Here is a 23745-nt window from a genome sequence, read left to right on the forward strand (position 1 = left end):
TGATTGTTTAGATGTGCATATTAGAACATTGCAATTTGAGAAAATCAGCTTCGTACTACCTCATTAGTAGTTAATAGCAAACATTTCCTCTGAGTGCCGCAAATGGTTTGAGAAGCATGGTTTTGAAGTTTATGTGTGTTCCCAAAGCGGTTTGCGTGCAGTACTATGCAAAAGTTTAAACCACTCATGAATTTATAACACGTTGCTTCAAATATGCTAAAGCTTTTTTTTTTTTTTTTTTTTCAATTTTTGAAGTATACAAATTCATCAAGACACAGACTTGGAGCAGTGGTGGCTTTTTATTTGGGTGATATGCCCATTAGTTTGTCAACATGGTTCTTTGGTGCTTGAATGCATCTAAGATGTATATTTACTAATAGTTTTATTGTCACAGTATCACAGAAGACATTTTTTATAAACCACAAACCCTTTTCTTCACCAAGGAAGTTAACAGCACAAACCTCTCCAATTAACCAAAAATACAGTCAGCATATTAAACAATAAAAACACACAGGACCACCGCTACACAGCTTTAAAAGATGCATAACGTGCTGTCACCAGGGCTGCTTTGGGAGTTTCTGATCACTGTCTACTTCATGTCATTCCAACCTAAATGCAGAAATTAAAAACTTCTGAACCTGTAATTAGGACTGTAAGAAAGTGGTCTAATGAGACAAATCAGATGTTGCAGCTCTGCTTTGACTGCAGAGATTGGAGTGTTTTTGAAACTTCTGACTTCTGCTGCACAATCAGGATGCTTAAATTATTTAATATTAATGAAATAACCATTTGGTCTGTCAAGTATTGTCCAGGGAATACCAACCCAGTATGGCTGTGGTATTAGCACGACGAAAGAGTGATTCCAGCACTGGCATTATTAAACAGCAAACTATGCACATATGGAATAAATTCACAACAACTTTTCTCCAAAATACAAGAATTTATTTACAGAAACAATTCAACTCCAGGTTAAACGTATTTCGATTAACAAACTCTTTACTAGGCTTGAACAATTCAACCATAACTACCAAGCAAAAATAAAGGAATAAAGGAAACTAATGAACTATGTACAACAAAGTAGCAAATGAACCAACAAAAATATTGCAATGATATCACAGTTCAATGCAGAATTATTTTTAAGAATCAATGTTTCTCCAGAGAAACTTGGAATAGAAGTCAAATTAGTTTTAGAACAAATAAAGTACAATAGTCAGTATTTCTTCAAATAACCAGTTACAATGCAAAATCAGAGTAGATAAAACATTATTTTCATAAAATAACATTTTAAAGAATTACTTGCTGAATTAGAAATCAATGTTCTTGGATCATTGATTCTTAATGTTTAATTTGACGGCCTTATTTTAATGAAAAAAAAGTTTAATAATTCTTTTTTTTTAGCTTAGAAAACAATAATATTTTTGGATAAATGATGAAGGAACAAATCCCCCTCCTGTCTGCATACAGATTATGGTGCGGTCAGGACCACCTGAAGGTTAACTCGCTCAAGGCAGTGGAGATGATAGTGGACTTCCGGAGAACACCCCCCACACCACCTTCTCTCACCATCCTTAACAACACTGTGGCTACTGTGGATCACTCCCAGCTCCATCCTTTCTCATGACCTAAGCTGGTCCTCACACATATGAACTGTTCTTATTAAGGTCCAGTTTGGTTTATCCACAAAACAGGACATAATAATGAACAATTTGGTCTGTGCTACAGAGCGCTATTTGCAAAAACCAGCCCCCACAGAGACAGTTTCTTTCCCCAGACTGTCTCTCTTATGAACATGCAACAGTCAGAGTGCCCAGATCGATACCATGCATATTTACACTAATTTAACCATAACTTTTGTAAAAACACTGTATGTATATATCGATCCATCCATCCATTTTCTATACCTGGTTCTTCCATATTGGGTCACGAGCGAGCTGGTGCCTATATCCAGCGGTCTACGGGCGAAAGGCAGGGTACACCCTGGACAGGTTTCCAGTCCATCGCAGGGCTGTATGTATACATATTTACAAACATATTTTATCTACTTTTATATTTCTGAAAAAAGTCATCATTGAGGACAAAGTAGAACCGTCTGGAAACACAAATTGTGAATCAGCCAATCACATCACAATAACTCAATGCATTTAGGCAGGTAAATATGGTGAAGATGATTTACTAAAGTTCAAAGCGAGGATCAGAATGGGGAAGTAATGGAATTGTCTTTGAAGGTGGAATGGTTGTTGGTGCCAGACGGATGTTTCTTACTATTTCAGAAACTGCTGGACTTTTCATCCACAATCATCTCTTGGGTTTACTGATAATGGTCCAAAAAAGATAAATTATCCACTGAGCAATAGTTTATGTTTAAAGGTTTAAAGGTCAGAGGTTTAAAGGTCAGAGGAGAATTGAAAGACTGGTTCAAACAATACAAAGGCAACAGTAGCTCAATGACCACTTGTTGCAACTAAAATATGCTGAAAATTCATTTCTCAATACATCTCTCAATACATGTCCAACATGTCAAACTTTGAAGCAGATGGACAACAACGCCAGAAAATAAAATAAGCCAGGGGCCACCCCTATCAGGTAAGAACCGGAAACTGCTGCAACAGTTGTCACATGAAACACAGCATTACTGTAAACAGCTACCAGGACTTTTTTTTTGTTTTTCTGTTCTCTGCTTCAGTTTCTGTTGGGCAGTTGTTGAAATATTCTCCACAGCACATAGCTTTTAGGATCTATATCTTTGGAGTAAAGATCAATATGTTGAACTACTTGATTTTTTGACTGTATGTCTATTTTACTGTTAATTTTGCTTTGTATTACATTGTAAATACAGTAATCAATACCAAAAACATCCACTGAGTACCACAAATGGTAACCCAAGTACTATTAGTTTGAATGCCATGGGTTTAAATCTTTATATTCCCACAAGGGTTATATACAGTATTTCCATCCATCCATCCATCCATCCATCCATCCATCCATCCATCCATCCATCCATCTTTCTTTTAGTTTTGGCACCGTAAAAATTCCTCAAATGAATCAATGGAGGAATACAAGCTCATTAAGAGAAACCTGAGCACTTGAACCAGTGAAATGGTAAATGGACTGAACTTATATAGCGCTTTTTCCAGTCATACAGACCACTCAAAGCACTTTACACTAGAGCCACATTCACCCAATTGCACTCACTAACGCTCACACATTCATACACCGATTACGTAGATCGGTAGGCAACTTGAGGTTAAGTGGCTTGCCCAGGGGCATATCGACATATGGCAGGAGGAAGCTGGAATCGAACCCACAACCTTCAAGAAGAAAACCAATTAAAAGTCCAGTTTGTAGATTTCCACATTTCTACAAACCTGAAAAAAAGTGGAAATAAATCCCCAGATTACTCCATGCTGTGCAGACACTTCTTTTCATCAAGAACAAGGAAAGTGGTCAGCGAAATGGCTTTCTGTCCAGGGCAGCACAGAATGGAGGGTGCCAGGTGGCTGTGCCCTTGCAGTGTGAACCCATGTTAGCACTGGAAGAAAATATTGCTTTACCCACAGGCGACTCATGACGCTAAAGTAGTTGTTCAGGGCTATTTAATTGTTTAAGGGGTCTTATAATCTGTACTTCAAAATCTGACAGGCTACATATTAACTGCTCAGCCCTTGACTTCGTCACTATTCAAAGAATTCTCTGAAATTCTTTGAAACACAATAAAAGATTCACACTCTCTTTTGTGTGTTTTCAATGCTTTCTTTGCAAAGACCTAACCTATCAGTATGTTTTACCTCTTAATGTCCCTGATAACTTAAATCATTTTAGTTTTTTTCTTTTTCAGGGGGCTTTGTCAGGGTAGTGTTTGTGAGTATGTGTGGAGCATCAGAATGAGAATCTCGTCCAGAGTGCTCTTCATGCGCCACTCGCCAACAGCTTAGACTGTGTTTTAACTGGGCCTGTACAGGTAAAGTAGCGTCGTTACTACCACCCATGGAGACGTTTCAATATCTCCACTCTCCAGCTGATTCGCAGATCTCAAAGTGCGTGGATGAGGCTACATTATCACGGCCATGACCGTGGACGCAGCAGTACAGAGCGCAGGCGGCGTGGAGCGCATCTCCTCTTCTTCTCGGCACGTAGCAGCAGCTGTCATGTGAATCAGCTGGGCGAACAAGGAAGGAGATAAACAACAACACGACTCCGTCTCTTTACATCAAGGTACCATCTGTTGAACTTTCTCGGGTCCTACACAGTGCTACTTTGGGAAGAACCGTGCACGGGGGGCCTGGTTTTTATCAGAGTGTTTGCGAAGCGGGTTGAATTTCGTGACTTATGTGCAGAATGTTCGAAGCTATCAGCGGCTAACCCTTAGCACTGCCAGTCACTGAAGTTGGCAAGCGACCGTGCTTGTGCTGGGAGCATTCGTGTCCTCGTTTGTGTGTTTTACGGGTAAATCTGCAAGTCATGAACCAACACGGCAACACAGAAAGTCCAGAATGAATCAGTTCGATTAAAAGAAGCCTTAAAGGACGTAGGTAAGGGCCTGTGTGTAGCCACCTTGCGAGGGGCATTTAAACCCCATTCGCTGTGCTGTAACAAGTTAGCTAACGTTATAGCTAGGTTAGCTTAATAGTTATTTATACCTTCCCCTTCATTGCCACTAAAGGTAAATACAGTTAGACCGAGTCTTGTGAGTTCGCATCCGAGAAGCCCATTGACTGATTAATTTACGTGAGCCGGTCAGCTGAATTGGCGAGCTGCGCTGTTTGTTCAGCCATTACTCGGCATCATAACAGAACGTAGGCTCGCTGGCTAGTTGCGTTGGCAGACAACAAAGATAAGCAGAGTTAACGCACGCAGAAGTATTAATAGTCAAAGAGCAGCTCAGCACAGATTTAATTGACCTGGATTATTGCCCGATCTGTTTTAGGTACATTAGTATGTTTCAGCAGGCTATCCAGGATTTAAAAAGTTTGTTTAAAATCTAAAGTGTACGACTAAACTGTAGTTTGTTTTTATTGGTTTGCTTGTATTGTTTAAAATGATCTAGTTTCAGTCTTTAGCTGCTTCCTTAATACAAGGATGTAATGTGCATTTATTGCACATAAGCTGGATCGAGAAAGAGGACAAAAGGGTGAGGAAATCTGAATTCGCATTAGGCCATGTGATCCTTTGTGTACTGGCACAGTAAAGTTGGGAGTGGAATTGGGATGGGTGGATGGGACAAAACCCTGCGAGGGGCAGCTGCAGGTTCAAATAATCAAAACATTTGTTGAAACTCTACCGCCATCTAGTGGTGATTTCACATAGTGGGATCCCAGCAATCCCTGTAGATGTATTTTGTATTTCTAACTCCAGTTAGAACAAAACTGTAAAAGGATCACTCATTTAATGTATTGCAGAAGGTATTAAGTGAAAAAAAAACTGTGTTAGCAAGGGTAACTTAATAATTAAAGACGCGCCAATTACAGGTGACAACTGGTTATGGTTAAATTTGGCCTGGTTCAATAGAAACATCATGTAGAATTAACTGAAGTAAATCTCACTATATTAGAAACCTTTTCAAAACAACAAAAAGTAAAACTGCTTATATAAAGTTGGTAGTTGTTTTGGGATTTAAAAAGTAAAATGTTTAGAATAGGAAATAAAGTTATTTTTATATCAACCCAATTAATTCCATATAGACACTTATTATTAGTCATAATAATCATCATCATGTTCGTCTTCATCATTAATGATAGCAAAAAGGGAAGTAAACATTGACAATCATTTTAAAAATGGATGGACTAGAATTTATTTCTAGATTTATACTACCAAAAAAGATTATCCAAAATACCACAAGAATCCAGAAATTATACAAGCCTTTATTTTCCCTCTCAGATTATAGCTTCTGAGGAGGCAGGATGGCGGGAGCAGAGGTGTCCTCCCCTGCAAACCCCACCTGCAAGATTATGACCTTCAGGCCCACGATGGAAGAATTTAAGGACTTCAACCAGTACCTGGTGTACATGGAGTCTCAGGGTGCACACCGTGCAGGCTTGGCTAAGGTCGGTAGAGACTTTTTTCTCTTCATATGATGGGTTTAAGAAGTATACACCATTGCTTCCTCTTTATTGTTGTGTCACAGTGTTATTAATCTATTCAAGCAGAAGTAAGAAAGCAAATCACAGAGTGACCTTTTAAGAAGTTTCTCTTTGAGAGCGGAGTTCAGTGTTTGTGAATAACATCGCACCTGTTTTATTTTTATTAACAAGTCTTTTCTGTTTTGTTGGTGCCACAGGTCATCCCTCCTAAAGGCTGGAAGCCCCGTCGTACCTATGATGATATTGACGATTTAATGATCGACGCTCCCATTCAGCAGATGGTGGCAGGCCAGTCGGGGCTCTTCACTCAGTACAACATCCAGAAGAAGCCTCTTAGTGTGCAGGAGTTCAGGCGGTTAGCAAATAGTGACATGTGAGTGTTACAGTGTTGGTTTAAAGTCTTCTACTCAATGCTAATTGTAAAAAGATATTTGTTAGGGTTCCACAAACAGGTTTTTTTTTTGGTGCTGACCAAAGATTATAAAAAAAAAGTCTTCCTTACTGAGTACTTTGTTTGAATTTGTTTTTGGTTTTTTTTTTATTTCGCTTTTATTTAGTTAAATCTCATTGAGACACGAGCTCTGACTTTTAGGACGGAGTATAAGGGCCAGACTAAGAGAAATGCTTTTTTTAATTACGAGAATAAAGTTAGCACATTACAAGAATAATAAGTTAGTTTGCCTCTTGACTGTACGGTACGAGTGAGACAAACACCCGCTGCTGAGCTCAGGCTGAGGCTTCCGTTTGGTTGATAACTCTGTCATTAAAACGACTTTATTCTTGTAATATAAGTCTTATTTTCGTAATATTATGGCTTTATACTCGTAAAATTATGACTTTATTCTCATAATGTTACGTCTTTATTCTTGTAATTTCAGAAAAAAAGTTTTCTTAGTCTGACCCTAATACTCTGCCGTAGATTTTCAAGAGTGACCTGTTTTAAATAGGCATTAGACATAGATATTGTCTCTTAAAGATCACTTTTTAAATCTAGGGAACAGTGAAAAATGTGGAGAGTAACATCCATTGCTTTTAATGTTTTGATGATATAAAATGTTAATGTTTTACAGAAAAGGGGTTTTTCCATCCAAATGTACAGATATTTATTTTTATACAACTAAGTCAATTGTCTTGTCTTTTTTTCCCCTAAAGGTACTGTACACCTCGTTACCTGAATTATGAAGACCTCGAGAGGAAATACTGGAAGAACCTCACTTTTGTCTCACCTATATATGGTGCGGATGTCAGTGGCAGCCTCTATGATGAGGTAGATTGACCTGTCTGTCTGTCTGTCTGTCTGTCTCTCTCTTTCTCTCCTGCATGTGCTTAGTTTTTCTTGCTTTTTTCCCACCTCATAGTCGGCCATAGTGTGATCTGCATGGATAGCTTAAGTTCACTGTCTGTAGCTTGTTGAGTTTATAGTATCCTGTACGGAACACGGGAATGGTTTTATTTGTATGGAAACGAAATCTTGCTAGTTTCTAATATATAACGCACATGTCAAGTGCAAGGTGGAAATTGTACACGTGACTCATAATAAAGCTTCTTACATTTAATAAGCTGAGGGTTTAAGCAACAAAATCATTTGTTGCATCAGATGTATTGGCTCAATCTTCCTGTAGGTAGAAAGCGGTTCTGGACTCTGGCTGTAAAGAAATAGCTGACCTGATCTTGGATAGCTACATTACACAAAATCTGACTCCAGGCATACAGTGCGTGGTAAAAGTATTCATACCTTTTCCATGTTTTGACACATTACAACCACAAACTGAATTATACTTCATGGGATTCACCCACAGACAGGGGTATGTATATAAATGTCAAGTGGAAAGAAAATACAGAGACAAAGACTAATCTTAACAGGGTGGTGTACATTTGTATTTAACCCCATTTACTTTGATACCTATAAAGAAAATGCAGTGAAACCAGGTGTGTTCAGAAATGATCTAATTAGTAATAAGACTGTGTGTAGCTGTTCTGTAAAGGCTGCACAGTCCTGATATAGAACATTAGTGAATAAATAGACTCACACCAGAGTTGATGGGACAATAGATGGAGCTAAATGCTGGCCAATCTGCAAAGAAAATCCAATGAAGGCTTCAAAAGACTTGAGAATTGGTTAGAGGATCACCTTTCAGCAGGACAATCAGCCTTAACATGCAGCCAGAGCTACAATAAAATAAAAAGATCAAAGCATATTCAGTACTTAAAATGGCCCAGTCAAAGTCCAAAACTAAATCCAACTGAGAATTAGTGGCAAGACTTGCAGGTTGATGGTCACATCACAGTGGTTTAGCATAGAAGAATGGGCAGACATTTTAGCCTGTAGGTCAGGGGTGTTCAACTAAAACTTAAAGAGGTCCAGTTAGAGAAAATCTGCTTAAGCTGATCCGGAAGATTATAATATGAAACCATTTATTGGGATATATTTAAGTAGCCTAGTACTGTATCAACATCTGCATGTGATCAATGCCTGACTGCCAAGTCAAATTAATTCACTTCAATTAAAAAAAATGTTTTCTCAATATTTATTGCCCTTTTCCACTGGCTCGGTTTAGCCAGTGGAAAAGCTCAGCTCCACTCGGTTTTGCTCTACTGTGTACGGTAATTGAAGGATGGAGCTATGGCGGCTGAAGCCCCGCTGTCAGTGTAGTGCGCTGTTCTGCTATTAAAATTACATTAAGTCACATTAAAGTAATCTGCCTGAAACGATAAAAACATAAATAAACTAAATACTAATAATGTTCGTAATATTGTATATGCAAGGATGCCTTATATATGTTTTGAATGTATAAAATGATGGAGTGGGGAGAAGTGGACAGGTAAGACGCTGCTGTCTGGACTGGTAGAGCTTCAAAGTTTGTCTGAAGAAGTTATAATTTTGGGCTTTATGAGGAAGTTTTTGTCTCAGCCGTGACAATAACGAGGACAAGGACTTTAAAGAGCAAAACTGCGGACTTTTGACCGCGGGAAAGTTAGGTTTAGGTTGGATGTTGGATATTCGTGCTTTGCGGATTCAGCGAAGACTTCCTCCCCTCTGACCCGAAGCAGGCAGTCTGATTACGGGCAGCTGCTCTCTGCCAGCTCCCCCCTCCTGCAGACGCTGGTTCGATTAAGGTCTGTCAAATGGAAATGTTTGTGTGATTTAATGTGTGATCAGCTGGTTTAGGATGTTATTAAGTACAGTGCTCCGCCTGTGTGTAATTCAGAAAGCTAATTAGAAATAAAAAATAAGGGACACCGACCACTGCCTCTCTGGGCCATGACCATCATGGCCTGAGTCGCCCGACTCTGATGAGGTAGGGTCCTTGCAGCAGTGGTATGTTTTGTTTTGCAATTAGTCATACAAAAAACTTTAAATGCTTTATTAGCGAAACATTGCTGTATATAAAGTGCTGTTAAATTAGGCTACATAAAGCCTTAATTCCATGCATCCCTGTTTAACAAACAATGAGAAAAACATATAACATATAACAAAATGCCATATGCATACAACCTAGTTATTGCACACTTAACCTAGTAAACGAGATACTGTATGATCTACCCCATGACAGTAGCACTAGCGCCAAAAGGTGATCTGTTTGTGTGGAGTGTGCAATAGTAAACTTTTAAAACACCAAAATAAATAAACTGGGAACTTTGTTCACTCCTCATGAGCTCCATGGAGCCCCTGTTCCAGCAGTCTCTCCATTTGTTGGTCATTCTGGAAAATATTCTTTCCACATATCTAATGGAGGCTGGGATGCTGAGGATGTGACTGATGACAGTCAGCATGTTAGGCAGCTCAGTTTTTGAAAAAGAGTCACTCACCTGGCAGCCACACCAAAGCGAGCCATGTGGAGTCGAGTAGGGCCAAATCGACCCAGTGGAAAAGGGGCAATATAGAACTGATGTATACTGTAGGTGCACATGTGTGCAATGTTCTTTCATTTACTTAATGAAATGATGGCTGCATTTGCAAACAGCAGAATATAAATGACATGAAACTACATTAGAAACAATGAAATTCAGAATCTAAAACAAAGAGCTTTGAACTTTCTCTTTTTTGATTTACAGCAACAGTCATAACAGTTTTACAGACAATCAGTTTGAACAACTCCCAGGCTCACGTTCTTCCTCTTTTGTATTGAGCTCCCTCACTTTTGTGCTCGGTGAGAAAACTGAGCTCGAACTTCTCCCAGAACTATAAACCTGGGCTTGAATGGAGTCAGGGCCAAGCTCTTGCACATAATGGATGTTCATTGGTGAGTTTGTAACAATATTTAGCCTTGATAATCTCAATTGTAGCAAAAGTTGACTCACAGTCATGTGTGGAGCCAACCATGGTCAAGATGTTTATAGCTACTTTCTTTACACCTGAAAACGTTTTTTCATTTGGAGCCAGAAAGTGAAGCCACATCTGCTTGAAGATCAATCAGTTGTACCTAGAGAGGCCGAAGTTGAAGATTTCAGAACAGATGCTGAAAATTAGAATCAGCTTATCAATACAATACACAAAGAAAGTGACATCTCTTACTTCCCCAAAACCTGCTGGGAAGTGTTCGTAGTCTCCCTACAGGTCTTCCTTGAAAGTTTTGTGTGAATGAACGGACGGCTGTCATCAGCTCGCAGATTGGATTGTCCTTGCCCTGTAGTCTCAAGTTCAGGTCATTCAGATGTGAGGTGATATCAACCAAAACGGCTACATTGCCCACATGTTTCTAATTTTAAGTGGGAAAACTGTTGCCTTCTGACTTCTTGGCCTTGCCATAAAAGATGTTCTCTTTCAACATTCGTTTCGGTATCTCACTATGGGACACGCCTCCAGCGCCTGTCCCCCAGAAGCTCTATTACATTACGCCAGTCTTGACTGGCAGGCGGAAGTGACGTCCGCTCCCATGGGAGGATTTCCTCCCAGTATAAAAGTCGACGTCACGTAGGTGATCTTCAGTCTAACACCTCTTCTCGCTCCCAGAAGCACCTCTCAGACGGTCATTACAGTAACTTGAGCTAGCTTAACTGTTCACAGAGCGAGCTAACAACTCGGTCGCCGAGCGCTTCTCAATAACTGTGCTCGACTGTTCTGAGTCCCTTTCAACGCTGGTCTGTCGCCAAACAGCAGCGCTGCAACTGGTCACCAAACTAGCTGCAACCTTAACGGAACTTAAGAAGTTGTGTAACTTGCACTCGTTCTCACCATGAACAGAGTCAAGCCACCATCTAGAACCTGCACATGTGGCAATCTCATAGCTGGGGCAGATACCCACTCTGTCTGCGCTTCGTGTCTGGGGCCGCAACATGCCCAGGACGCGTTGGCGTCACCGGCGAGCTGCGAGCACTGTGCACCGCTCTCCCTTAAGTCTCGTCGGCGCAGGCTAGCACGCCAAGCTAGCCTGTCGGAGGTTGATCCTATGATGGGGGTAGCCAATCCCCCGCCACCGGAGCTTCCTGGTACTGATGAGAGAGAGCCCTTTTTGGCTGGAGCCAGTTGGGGTGATCAGCTCGACGCTGTCGCGCCACTGACTGACCCAGGGGAAGACGAGGCCGCACTTCCAGGTTTCAGTACTCTTGCTAATGCCGAGTCCGAATCTGAAATGGAGTCCATCAGTCTCGGGTCTGACGACGACGAGCTGGACTGCGGGCCTTATGCCATCCAGTCGGTTGCAAAGCCCTCGGTGACGGATGACACCAGCCGCTGCGGTTCCCCAAACTCAACTGCAACAGACCTGCATGATGTCTGCAGAAGGGCAGCAAAGAAGCTGGGCATCGAGTGGCCAGAAACCCTCACCGAAACTACCACATCTCGATATGAGGGGAAGTGGCTTCCGAGAGCCAAATCGTCTGGCAGACAGCTGTTGCCGGTCTTTCTCGAGTGCCTCGAGGAAGCGACCCGGTCCTGGAGCAATCCTCTCACCGCCAAGAACCCTGCCCTGGGAGGGTCGGCGCTGGACTGGACGGGCATGGAGGCCGGCGGTTTTTCACATCTGCCTCCCGTAGAACCTCTGCTGGCATCTCACCTGCACCCATCGCAAAAGTCAGCCATGACAGCGGCAGGACCCACCCTTCCCTTCAAAGCTGACTCTTTTCAGTCCACTCTGAATGAGAAAAGTTACAAGGCGGTGGCTGCATCTGTTAAAGCCTTAAACGCTTCGTCTCTTCTCTTCGCTTACCAAGCGAAATTACAGGAGCAGATGACTGGCACACCAATGGCCGATTTGTGGGACGAGTTGTGCGTGGTGACAGACCTATGCCTGCGTCTCCACAGAAGTGCTGTCCAAGCATCCGGGAGAGCCATGGCCCTGATGGTCACTCAGGAGAGAGCTAGATGGCTGAACCTGTCTAGCCTGTCTCAGAGGGAAAAGAGCCAGCTCCTCGACACCCCCGTGGACCCGAAGAGCTTATTCGGACCCACTGTGGCAGCCATGCAAAAAGGCTGTGAGGAAAAGAAGAGGGAAGGTGAAGCGCTAAAGCTGTGTCTGCCCAGGAAAGCGCAGCCTCCTCCCCCTCCAGCACCCCGTGTGCCGTTCGCTCAAGCGGCGGCTCGACCGGCCTACCGCATCCCCAAACGCCAGCCTCAGCCGCAGTCAGCGGACCGTGGGAAACAAACCGAGCTCAAAGGTGCTTGGGGAAGGAAGCCATTCGCTCCCCCGACGACGCCGGGAAACCAAGCGACCCCTTCCACTACTGTGAGCGCAAAGAAAAAGAGGCGTGCTACCTAGGGAGCCGTCTTCGGGGTGGGAGAGCAGGATCTGCCAGACACCTGCACCCCCCCTACCAGGACACGTCCTGTCCCAGTTCGAGTTCAGAACACCACGTTCAAGGCAACTCAAACGGCCTGCACAGCCGACGTTGACGTTGGAGCTCATCGTTCAGAGCCGATCGAAGCGGAGGAGGATCAAAGCCACCGAGAGTTCAGTGGAGCCGCAGCTGTGGCCAGGAAGCACACACCAGTGCACAAACACATGCCAGTGTCTAAAAACACTTCCCCCTTCACAACATGTTCAATAAAGTTGTTTTCTGGCACGCATCCAGGCCTGGAGCCGAGGGCGCAGCCACAACAAAAAAAACCATGAAAAATATGTTAAAAATAACACAAGGACAGGACATGGCCGTGCAGCTGCACATGAGGCCACAAGGGGGAGCTCCCGCTCCACCCTTGCCACAGCTGCACATGAGGCCTCAAGGGGGAGCTCTCACCCTACCTCTAACACAGCAGGCTGTTTTTTCTGTGGAAGAAGCAGACCTGGGACGAGCGCAGCTGGCAGTTGTAGCGGAACAGCAGATCCCTCAGCCGGTGTTGCACAGTGTTTACACGGAAGCACCTTTAGGTCCACTGGCAAACAACACTCAGCTGTGGCGAGCGTGTGGAGCGTCAGATTGGGTGATAAAGACTGTATCCAAGGGATACAGGCTCCAATTTGTGACAGCCCCACCCCGTTTCAAGGGCATAGTACAGTCATACGCCCGGGGAGAGTCCGCTTGCGTCCTGCAAGAGGAAATAATTTCCCTGCAGCACAAAAGAGCTGTCCGGCTGGTACTGCAGGAGCAAAGCAGAGACGGGTTTTACTCCAGATACTTTCTCGTGCCGAAAAGGGGCGGGGGTCTGCGACCGATATTGGATCTGCGGGCTCTGAACACATATCTGAGACGGTATTCGTTCAGGATGCTAACACACGCAGCTCTGATAAAGTTTGCGCATCAAGGAGACTGGTTTGTCTCCATAGACTTGAAAGACGCATATTTCCATATCCCTATATACCCCCCTCACAGAAAATACCTCAGATTTGCGTTTCAGGGAGAGATATATGAGTACCTGGTACTTCCTTTTGGCCTCTCACTGAGCCTACGTGTGTTCGTGAAATGCACCGAGGCAGCCATCGCGCCTCTGAGGGAAAGGGGGATGCGTCTGGCGACGTATATAGACAATTGGCTGATTGCAGCTCAGTCTTTAGAGGAGCTCAGGACGCATGCCGAGATGCTTACTTTACATCCGACAGCTCTGGGATTCACAATAAACTGGGAAAAGAGCATTTTAACCCCAGTACAATCACCTTCATTGGCCTGTCCCTGAATTCAGTCGAGTTCAGAGCACGCCTCTCAGCGGAACGAGTAAAAGCCTTTCAGGCTTGTCTGGCACTCTTTCGCAGAGGCACACAGGTGAAATTCAGGTTATGCCTCAGACTGCTCGGTCTGATGGCGTCTGCGCTGGGGGTCATCACACTCGGCCGTCTACACATGCGCCCGTTTCAAAGGTGGGTGGCGTCACTCAGCTTGAGCCCCACACGCCATGCTCACCGCAGCGTCCTGGTTTCTCTCATATGTGCACGCGGCTGAGCCCGTGGAAGCGTCCCGGTTTTCTCAACACCGGCGTTACCATGGGAACCATCCTGACGAGGAATGTAATTACCATAGATGCCTCGCTGACAGGCTGGGGAGCCACTCACGAGGGGATGATGGTAAACGGCGTTTGGAGTCCACAAACACAGACAGCTCACATAAATTGTCTGGAACTCCTGGCCGTGATGCTGGCACTGAGACACTTTCTGCCCTTTATCAAAGGGCACCATGTTTTGGTCAGAACGGACAACACAACAGTGGTTGCTTACATCAACAGACAGGGGGGTCTGCGCTCACGTCATTTACACGAGCTGGCATACAGACTGATAATCTGGACCAGCTCACACTTGCTGTCGCTAAGAGCGACTCACGTGCCAGGGGTAATGAACAGAGGCGCGGATCTGTTGTCAAGGGGCAATCCCCGCTACAAAGAGTGGAAACTCCACAGCGAGGTGATGTCCCAGATATGGAAGAGGTACGGCCGAGCGGAGGTCGACCTCTTCGCATCAGGGGAAAATGCTCAGTGTCCGATGTTTTTCTCACTGACAGAGCAACAAGCTCCGCTTGGGCTGGATGCTCTAGCGCACAAATGGCCGCCAGCCCTATTGTACGCCTTTCCCCGCTGGAACTGATCATTCCTACTCTCGCCAGGGTGCGAGAGGGAAAACACTCACTCATTCTGATAGCTCCCCGCTGGCCAGGGAAACATTGGCTAGCGGAGATTTTTCAGATGCTACACGGCGAGCCATGGCGGCTTCCCCTCCGCAGAGATCTCCTGACGCAGGCACGCGGATAAATATTTCATCCTCATCCAGAGCGCATGGCCCTATGGACCTGGCCTGTGAGGGGTTAAATCTGGCTGCCAGTGGGCTTCCCCAGAGCGTTATTGACACAATTCAAAATGCAAGGGCCGTTTTCACGCGTAACGTGTATGAGGGTAAATGGCAGCCATTCGTGGGTTGGTGCGCAAAACCTATGGTGAGCGTAATGCAAAGCCCTGTGTCGGACGTTTTAACTTTTCTGCAGGCACTGTTGGATAAAGGCTTGGCTTCCACTGTGAAGGTGTACCTGGCTGCTATTTCAGCCTGTCACGTTGGCTTTGGTGACAAAACAGTGGTGCAGCACCCCCTGGTGTGTCAATTCATGAAAGGTGCACGACGGCTCCGTCCAGTGTCGAGGAGCCTCACTCCTTCATGGGATTTACCTATGGTACTCGATGCGTTGTCACATGCACCGTTCGAACCGTTGCAGCAGGTTGAGCTCAAAGTGCTTTCCTTTAAAACGGCCTTATTGATTGCTCTGGTTTCTGCTAAGCGTGTGAGTGACATTCAAGCGCTCTCAGTTAACCCGTCCTGCATGCAGTTTCTGGGTGAGTCAAGGGTTTTACTGAAACCTAATCCTGCCTTTATACCTAAGGTTGCTACGGCTCTGCCATGCCGTGCCCTTGAATTAATGGCTTTCTACCCACCACCATTCTCCTCTCAGGAGCATGAACGACTGCATATGCTCTGCCCAGTACGAGCTCTGCGGTTATATGTGAAAAGAACAGCAGATTTTCGTAAATCAGAGCAGCTGTTTGTGTCGTGGGCTTCATCACATAAAGGAAAGCCTCTCACAAAGCAACGTCTTTCGCATTGGGTAGTGGGGGCTATTATTATGGCTTATGAGAGCAGAGGCATTGCACCCCCTGCAGGCCTGCGGGCTCATTCCACTCGTGGTGTGGCATCATCCTGGGCATTGTTCCAGGGTATACCTGTGGAGGAAATATGTGAGGCTGCCAACTGGGCGACCCCTCACACCTTCACTAGGTTCTATAAACTGGATGTCACCAGGCCCACACTGGCTCACACGGTTCTGGGTGTGGGTTCCACATTGCCATGAATGCAAGATGCAATCTGTTGGTCTTCGAGTGAGCTTATCTGGCAATACGGGAGCAGAAATATCCCATAGTGAGATACCGAAACGAATGTTGAAAGAGAACTTTAGGTTAAGGATTTAACCCCGGTTCTCTGAAACATGAGTGAGGTATCTCACCAGATCACCCTCCTTGCAGGGAGCGAGGAAGAGGTGTGCTTATTAAACTGAAGATCACCTACGTGACGTCGACTTTTATACTGGGAGGAAGTCCTCCCATGGGAGCAGACGTCACTTCCGCCTGCCAGTCAAGACTGCCGTAATGTAATAGAGCTTCTGGGGGACAGGCGCTGGAGGCGTGTCCCATAGTGAGATACCTCACTCATGTTTCAGAGAACCGGGGTTAAATTCTTAACCTAAAGTTACTTCCCTCCTCAAAGCGTGCTAATACCCTCCCTTTGCTGAGGCATCTGACATTGTTGTGGAGCAAAAGCTCATCAGCATTGACATCAAAATTACCTTTGCACGCGACGGAGGCAGGGTGAGGATGCCCTGAGAAAATTGATCGTTTTCATCTTTATATTCATCTCCTTAGCATACTCCTCAAACAGGGAGGCGCTGAGGACAGACAGATGAACAAAGAGGTCAGGATTGTCCTCTTTCATTCTTGCAACAGCTCTTCTCTCCCCCGATCATACCAGGAGCTACTTTTTTTTGGCCCTCTTCCTGTTAACATTTCCCTAATGACCAGGAAGATGTCATCTCCTCTTATACTGGTCTGAATGGCAGTGACACCCTGCAGATCTTCACAGAATACCTTATGGTCTGTGTTGGAAAACCTGACAAATGAACAGCTGAGCATTGTCACAAAATGTCAGTGGACTCATCCACAGCTAAGGTGACACATGGTGCCTCATGGAAAACATAACTTCATCTAACTGCGATATCACATCCTGGGTCAGTATTTCACTTCTTTTTGTAGCAGATGATGCTGATGGGGGTATTTGCTTTATTTTATCACACAACTGTTGTTTTTGTTGTCCTTCAAGTAGTGTTTTAGCTACTGCCCTCATGCATTCTTTGACATCATCTCCCTCAGTAAATGCCTGTTTGTGTTAACCCAAAATCGAAGCGACTCTGAGGGAACGTTCTTGTGCACGTTGTTGCGCAGTGAAAGTGTGGCTCAGGATCCTGGTGGACCAGTTGTACTGGGCTCTCAGACTAGTTTTTTTTGTGCTCTTACTTCAGATTTAACTGTAGTATGTATTTTCAAAACATTTATGTTTTGTCCCATAATGACGTTTGACTTTTGCACTTTTTTTAAATTTCTTTGTTTACCATGTTCTGTCCGGCAGAGTAGCGCTCAGAATTGTTGTCTGAGTGCCAAGAAGAAGCCCAGCAAATTTACTTTCACAAGTGGAGCATTACGGCTAACGCTTTAAAGCTCTGCTTGATATTTATTGAAGAAACTTTATTAGAAAGTGCTTTGGGATTATTTCAATTGTTAAGGACATGGAGACAGAAACAGAAAGGGAAAAAATAAGAAGCATGAAAGAGAGAGAGGTGGGACAAAAGGAAAAGGGAGAGAAGAAGAAAAGAATGGAGGAGAGAAAGAAGGATGAAGAGAATACAAGAAAACACACTGCTTGCTTCTACACCTGCAGAAACATACATAACAGCTTTTCTACAAAAAATTGCACAGTACTTATGAATGCAAATGTAATTAGTGGTAAATGTGGCTCAATATAGAACATTTGTGTATCTGTTAACAACTTAATCTAAACACCTGTGGATCTGAGTGTGAGCACGCTTGTGTATACAAGGTTTCTCCATAAAAATATGCAATAGCGAGTTTGAGGATGCCAGAGCAGATCCAGCCATGGACGCAGAGACCCGAGACTCCGGGACATAACACTCCACAAGCAGAGGCCCGACAGAGCCCAGGGGTCTAGGCGACCACGAAGCCACACCAACAGAGCACAAGCTCCACACAGCGCCCCGCTCCAAGCACTCCTGCCGCATCCTGCTCCCCACCACACAGCACACCGCAACCGCAACGGAACCCCCGACCCCACATCAAGATGAAACAAACTCACCCGGCAAGATGTACCTGGCCAGCGGCAAGCACCCGGGGCCAGGGTCCCCCACAACGCCCCCTGCAACCACACAAACACACCACATCACTGCCACTGCAATGATAGCCCAGGGAGAAACATTATCCAGCTCAGCTCTACCATCGCTGCTCAGCCGATCCAGACGCCAGTGACCTCACATCCAAGACGAGGACACAACCCCCCCCACCCCACACGCTGCAGCCCCTCCACGCCACCCTTTTGCACTTTTAATAAGTGCCGTGGTTTCTGAACATATGAGACACACAAGTTTAGTGCTTCCAGTGAGAAGTATGAACAAAAATGAGTCAGTCCATTCTGGATTAAAAACCCGATTTTCGCTGTCCACATTTCTTTGTTGTTTTAGAAAGCACCATTTGTTCCTTATCTTTCAGTTTCTCTTTCTCAACTGTCTCTTTCCACTCTCTCTAGTGCAGTCGTTTCTCTCCTATTCTTCGTCCCACCCATCTTGTTCTCATTTTATATGCCGCGACTGTCTGTATCTCCTCAACTTTCTTTCATTTTTTTCATGTGATGCTCTCCTTTTCTTTCACTTATCTTTTCATGTGCCACTTGGCTTTCATCTCATCTGCACTTGCTTTAGCCCCAAAAGTTACCGCCAGGAATGCACAGACTTGATTGGCTGGGAGGTATCTCGTGGGTGCCTTAGCTGCCATGCAGTTGGTCTGTGCTTTTCCCTGTGCAGGTTAAAATAAAAGCACCCTTCTGTTTTGTCTGTAGCCATGGGACAGCTTCAGGATCCAGACCTGGACCGTGGTCCACCAGTTAATGACCTCTGGTCTAGGTGTTACAAAGCCGGTAGAAACAAAACCCTAAAGACTTGAAGCTGTGATTGCAGCAAACTTTGGTTTGGCAATTACAATTGCTCACCACACTTTACACATTTTTATTTGTAAAAAAATAATACAAATTAAAATCATGTATCATTTTCCTTTCATTTCACAGCTATGTGTTACTTTGTGTTGGTCAGTCACTTATAATTCCACTAAAATGACGGACATTGACGGTTGTGGTTTAATGGGATGAAATGTTGAACAGTTCATGGGGATTGAATGCTTCTGCAAGGCGCTGCATGTCATTTAAAAGCAGGCGGGTAGATCATATTTTTAAACTGGTCTGCTTGTTATGCTCTCTGGTTTTTGCTAATATCTTTTGAGATTATTATTTGTGCAATAATGTTACAGCCATTTAGATTAGATGGAATTTAAGGAAGATTTGGGATTTTATTGGATATATATTTTATGTAGCTGGTACACAACAGGTTTGTAAATGATGTCTTCTGATGCAGTCTGTAGCCCAGGTCCTAACCCCTGTTTCCCATTTCCTAGAACATAGAAGAGTGGAACATTGGACACCTGAACTCCATCCTGGATGTTATCGAGGAGGACTGTGGTGTATCCATACAGGGGGTCAATACTCCATATCTCTACTTTGGAATGTGGAAGACCACCTTCTCCTGGCACACAGAGGACATGGATCTGTATAGCATCAACTACCTTCACTTTGGAGAGCCCAAATCCTGGTAAGTGTGATTTCAGTACGAGGCTGAACGCATAAAGGTGCAAATATTCAACGAAAGGGGTGTAAGTGGTACAATGTCCAGACACCGATCCGGTTAGTATCCGGTTCATATCACCAAGCAGGTGGTGAAACTTCCTTGCTGTTAGATATCTGAGAGAAATTATCCTTAGCTTGATTAAACGTCATCTAAAAAGTTTGATTACAGGAAAAACTCAGTTCATGTTCCAGGCAGATTGTCCAGTATCATTCATGTATTTATAGCAAATATGTCTTTGCATAGTTGCATCATTAATACATTGATGGTCAAATATTTGTTCAGCTGTTAACTTGTTACAGTATTTATTACTTTGCATATTAATATACTGTACTGTACAGTAAGCCATTTTACAAATTTAAAGTGGTCTTAAAATAATATTGTTTTTTTTAAACAATTGTTTAACACTTAACAGTTCACCTTCAAGAGTATGCTAACTTTCACCTATTGTGTGGGTAGTGATGAGGCATTTTGCTAAGGTTACTGCCTTTTTATGACCACTCCTTTTCTGCAACTAATTCCTGTAAATTTGACTTATTGCCCTAAGGTTGTTGTTTTAATTAAAGTAGTCAACTGTTTCCATGGTTGCAGATTAAGACTCGCAATGACTTGTCTGAATGGCAAACATCATCCCTCTGTGTGTAAGAGTAATATTTGATCTAATTTTTCTTCAGTCTTTGGTTTTCTCTGCATGGACCAATCAGCACATGTAAAATAGTGATGGCAGAGATTATTTGAATATTTTTGTCATTATTTCACACTTATAGCCACATTCTAGAAAAGCATTATAAGGGGATATATTACAAACAATTTCTACTCAGATTACGCAAGCAATACAGTGCCTTAGAAAAGTAGTAAATTCTTCCACACTTTACCTCCTTAAAACCAAAAATGTTGATGTATATAAATGTTAATTTATGTGTTAGACCAACACAAAGTAGTACACAATTGTGAAGTGGAAGGAAAACGCTACATTGTTTTCAGAAATATTTCCAATTAAAAATATTTGAAAAGTCAGACCTACATTTGTATTCAAACTTTCCCTCAACAGCGCTGTATAACTCAAGCTCAGTCAGACTGGATAGATGGCATCTTTGAACACCAGTCATCAAGTCTTACCACTGATTGTCAGTTACATTTCAGTCTGGACTTTGACTGGGCCTTTCTAACATATAAATGTTCATCATATAAAAGATTCTCCCACCTGGTCTGTGGATCTCTGTAGCTCCCCCAGAGGTAACATGGTCCTCTTAGCTATATCTCTGATTCATACTGTTCCTGCCTGGTCTGTCAGTTTAGATGGAAGACCAAGTCTTCACTAATGTTCTCCTAAACACAGCCTTTTTTGTCATTAAAATGAATTGTGAAAAGGTTTTTCAGTCTGTAATTTAGATGAATTTTTTTTGGTCCAAGTCAATACAATGAAGTTCTGTCTTGCTACAACTAGTTGTGTCTCGACTTTGAATGTCATTTGTCGTGTTTTTACTTATCTTGCGTCATCTATAGAATGCTGTCAACAGGTCAGGTGTTACATTTATCTTTTTTGCAATATGTCAAACTGTCCTTTTTTTTTTTTGTTAAAACATACATAATTGATTTTAACCCATGATATTCTGATGAAGTCTGCACCAAGCATTCATGGACGGCTCACAAAGGTTCGGTTATTTGGAGGTTAGGATTGGAGTGAAAGAGCAGGCGGAGAATGCAGGAGGATCTAGATAGAGTTCTCTCTTTTTCTTTTTTATTTCTTTGTCAGTGCGCCTTGCTCCATTTCCTTCTCTTGCCCTGGAGGTAGTTCTGCTCATTAGAGTGGGGAGCCCTGCAGCCCCCACAGGGATCAGTGTCACAGCCAGACTGTGACACACACGTAAACAGACAAACACACACTCACTAAGAGCAGCCGTGTGTGCCAAGTACTCACACGTATGTACACCCTTATCGTCTGGTGCACACACTCACTGACGTGCTCCCTTTCATCCTGCTGCTGGTTTTTCGACATCACATCTCAGGGGCGTGGAGCAGCTTAAAGATGCCAGTCTCCTGGCATCTTTCACCCCCCCCCACTCCTCCCTCCCACTTCACTTCCACTGCAGGTTGCATCTCTTTCTTTCTCTCCCACCACTGTTGTTAAGCTGACGGGTCATTCGATGATTGAGACGCCGCAGACCTGAGGGCGGATAGAGCTAGTCAAACGGAATGCCTGTTCAATCCCTGAGGAATATCTGTAACAGTTCCTGAGAAGTGTAGGATTAGCTTTAAATGCAGATTGCATCAGCAGTTTTTCAAAGGAAAACACAGAATAATTTATTTTTCCAGACATTTGATTGCATTAGCAATCTGTGATTATTTTGCCCCTTCCATTACATTACTAGGGTTGTGTTTTTTTTTTTTTTTTAAAGCTGTAACGTAATAAAAAGCATCATCATAGGACCAAGAATAAAATTTGACCATTTTTATTAATGATTTTCTATTAACAATCGAAAAAGTTGATTTTTCTTCCAATAAGTATTCATTTATCCACCACTTGATGGCAGTCTTGAATTTCTTTATGTGAGCACTGAAGCAATTATAAAATGCAGCCATAAATAACTCTGTATCCCCCCTCTAACAGGTATGCCATCCCCCCGGAGCATGGTAAACGACTGGAGCGCCTGGCTACAGGTAAAAAAAAAAAAAAAAAAAAAAAAAAAAAAAAAACAGGTGTTCAGCAGGATAACTGTTCAGAAAGTAACACAGAGGTCTGATGTTCCAATAAAAGCAATGGCAGAGCACATGTGTTTAGCACGCTGGTGGATTCTGAATAAGAAACAAAAAGATGCTTCCGGTAACTGTTTAAGCATGGTGTTGTGTATTACATTCACACATACAGGGTTCTCCACATGCATTGTCACCCCTTGTCTGGATGTGGATTGCAGTAGCATGAACTTATATTGTGAGAAAACATTCTAAGTGAGGACATTTTATTTTTTTTATTTTTGGACAAAATCACCAACACTACACTGATTGGCAGCCCTTACTGTTTCTGTAATATATAAACTGAAGAACATTTTAAATTTATAGCTTAAAATCCTTTTTCCTTTGGGCACAAATGTACATTGGATTGAGACCCATTCCTCTTAGCCGTTACCCACTAGCCTAACCAGGCACAAATCTGTACTATCTACCACCGGTTGTTTGGGAGGGATTCTACAAAAAGCTTTTTCTGCCATCTAGAAGTATAACACTTCTGGAATTTGAACTTGAACCATGATCTTTGTTCAGATGAAGCTACAATTGAAGAAGAAACACTTTAGGTGCTTTTGGCGTGAAACAAGGAATGAGTATGAGGAAAAGCAATGTCCGATGTTGAATATGGTGGAGGATCTTTAATGCTGTGGGCCTTATTCTCTTCCAAAGGCCATGGGGTCCTTGTTAGAGTGCATGGCATCATGAACCTTTGGAAATGTAGTCCTTGAACAGGGTAATAACTCAAAACAAGTGGCTAAATCAACTCAGAAATAGTTAAGCAGAGACAACATCAACCTCTTCCCATGGCAAGCTTTGTGCCCATAAAGAAATTCTTTAGAAAACCTGTAAGCGGAGCTGAAGAGAATAGAGAACCTGTGTGCATCAAAGTGATTTCTGTCAAATTGGACAAAAGCTGTATTAAGTATCAACAGCAGGGGTGCTAATATTTATGCATCAGTGATTTATTAAACTATCAAAACTTTATTTGTAGGGAAGTTCTATTTCATCCCTACTGACCGCCAGAGGGCGGTGCTGAAAGCACTGAATGTTCCCTTCGCGCATGCGCAGTTCGAGTAATTATACC

The 23745-nt window shown here is 43.3% G+C and overlaps 1 protein-coding gene across 5 annotated transcripts in view; it reads left to right on the forward strand.

Moving 5' to 3' along the window:
• The first annotated feature begins 3915 nt into the window (after positions 1 to 3915).
• The window catches only part of kdm4c (lysine (K)-specific demethylase 4C), a 51764-nt gene continuing 31934 nt past the window's right edge, over positions 3916 to 23745 (forward strand). For 2 of the 5 annotated variants that reach the window (XM_047364914.1, XM_047364917.1), the window contains exons 1-6: positions 3918 to 4212; positions 5875 to 6041; positions 6275 to 6450; positions 7230 to 7344; positions 19708 to 19901; positions 22546 to 22595. In XM_047364914.1, the coding sequence (XP_047220870.1) occupies positions 5898 to 6041; positions 6275 to 6450; positions 7230 to 7344; positions 19708 to 19901; positions 22546 to 22595 (679 nt within the window). In that variant the 5' untranslated portion in view covers positions 3918 to 4212; positions 5875 to 5897. Of the gene's footprint in view, positions 4213 to 4288; positions 4530 to 5874; positions 6042 to 6274; positions 6451 to 7229; positions 7345 to 19707; positions 19902 to 22545; positions 22596 to 23745 lie in introns of those variants that run through there. The other 3 variants (XM_047364918.1, XM_047364916.1, XM_047364915.1) reach the window with 3 other exon arrangements.

This window comes from Girardinichthys multiradiatus, chromosome 5 (assembly GCF_021462225.1).
Source record: "Girardinichthys multiradiatus isolate DD_20200921_A chromosome 5, DD_fGirMul_XY1, whole genome shotgun sequence".
Classification (NCBI taxonomy): domain Eukaryota; kingdom Metazoa; phylum Chordata; class Actinopteri; order Cyprinodontiformes; family Goodeidae; genus Girardinichthys; species Girardinichthys multiradiatus.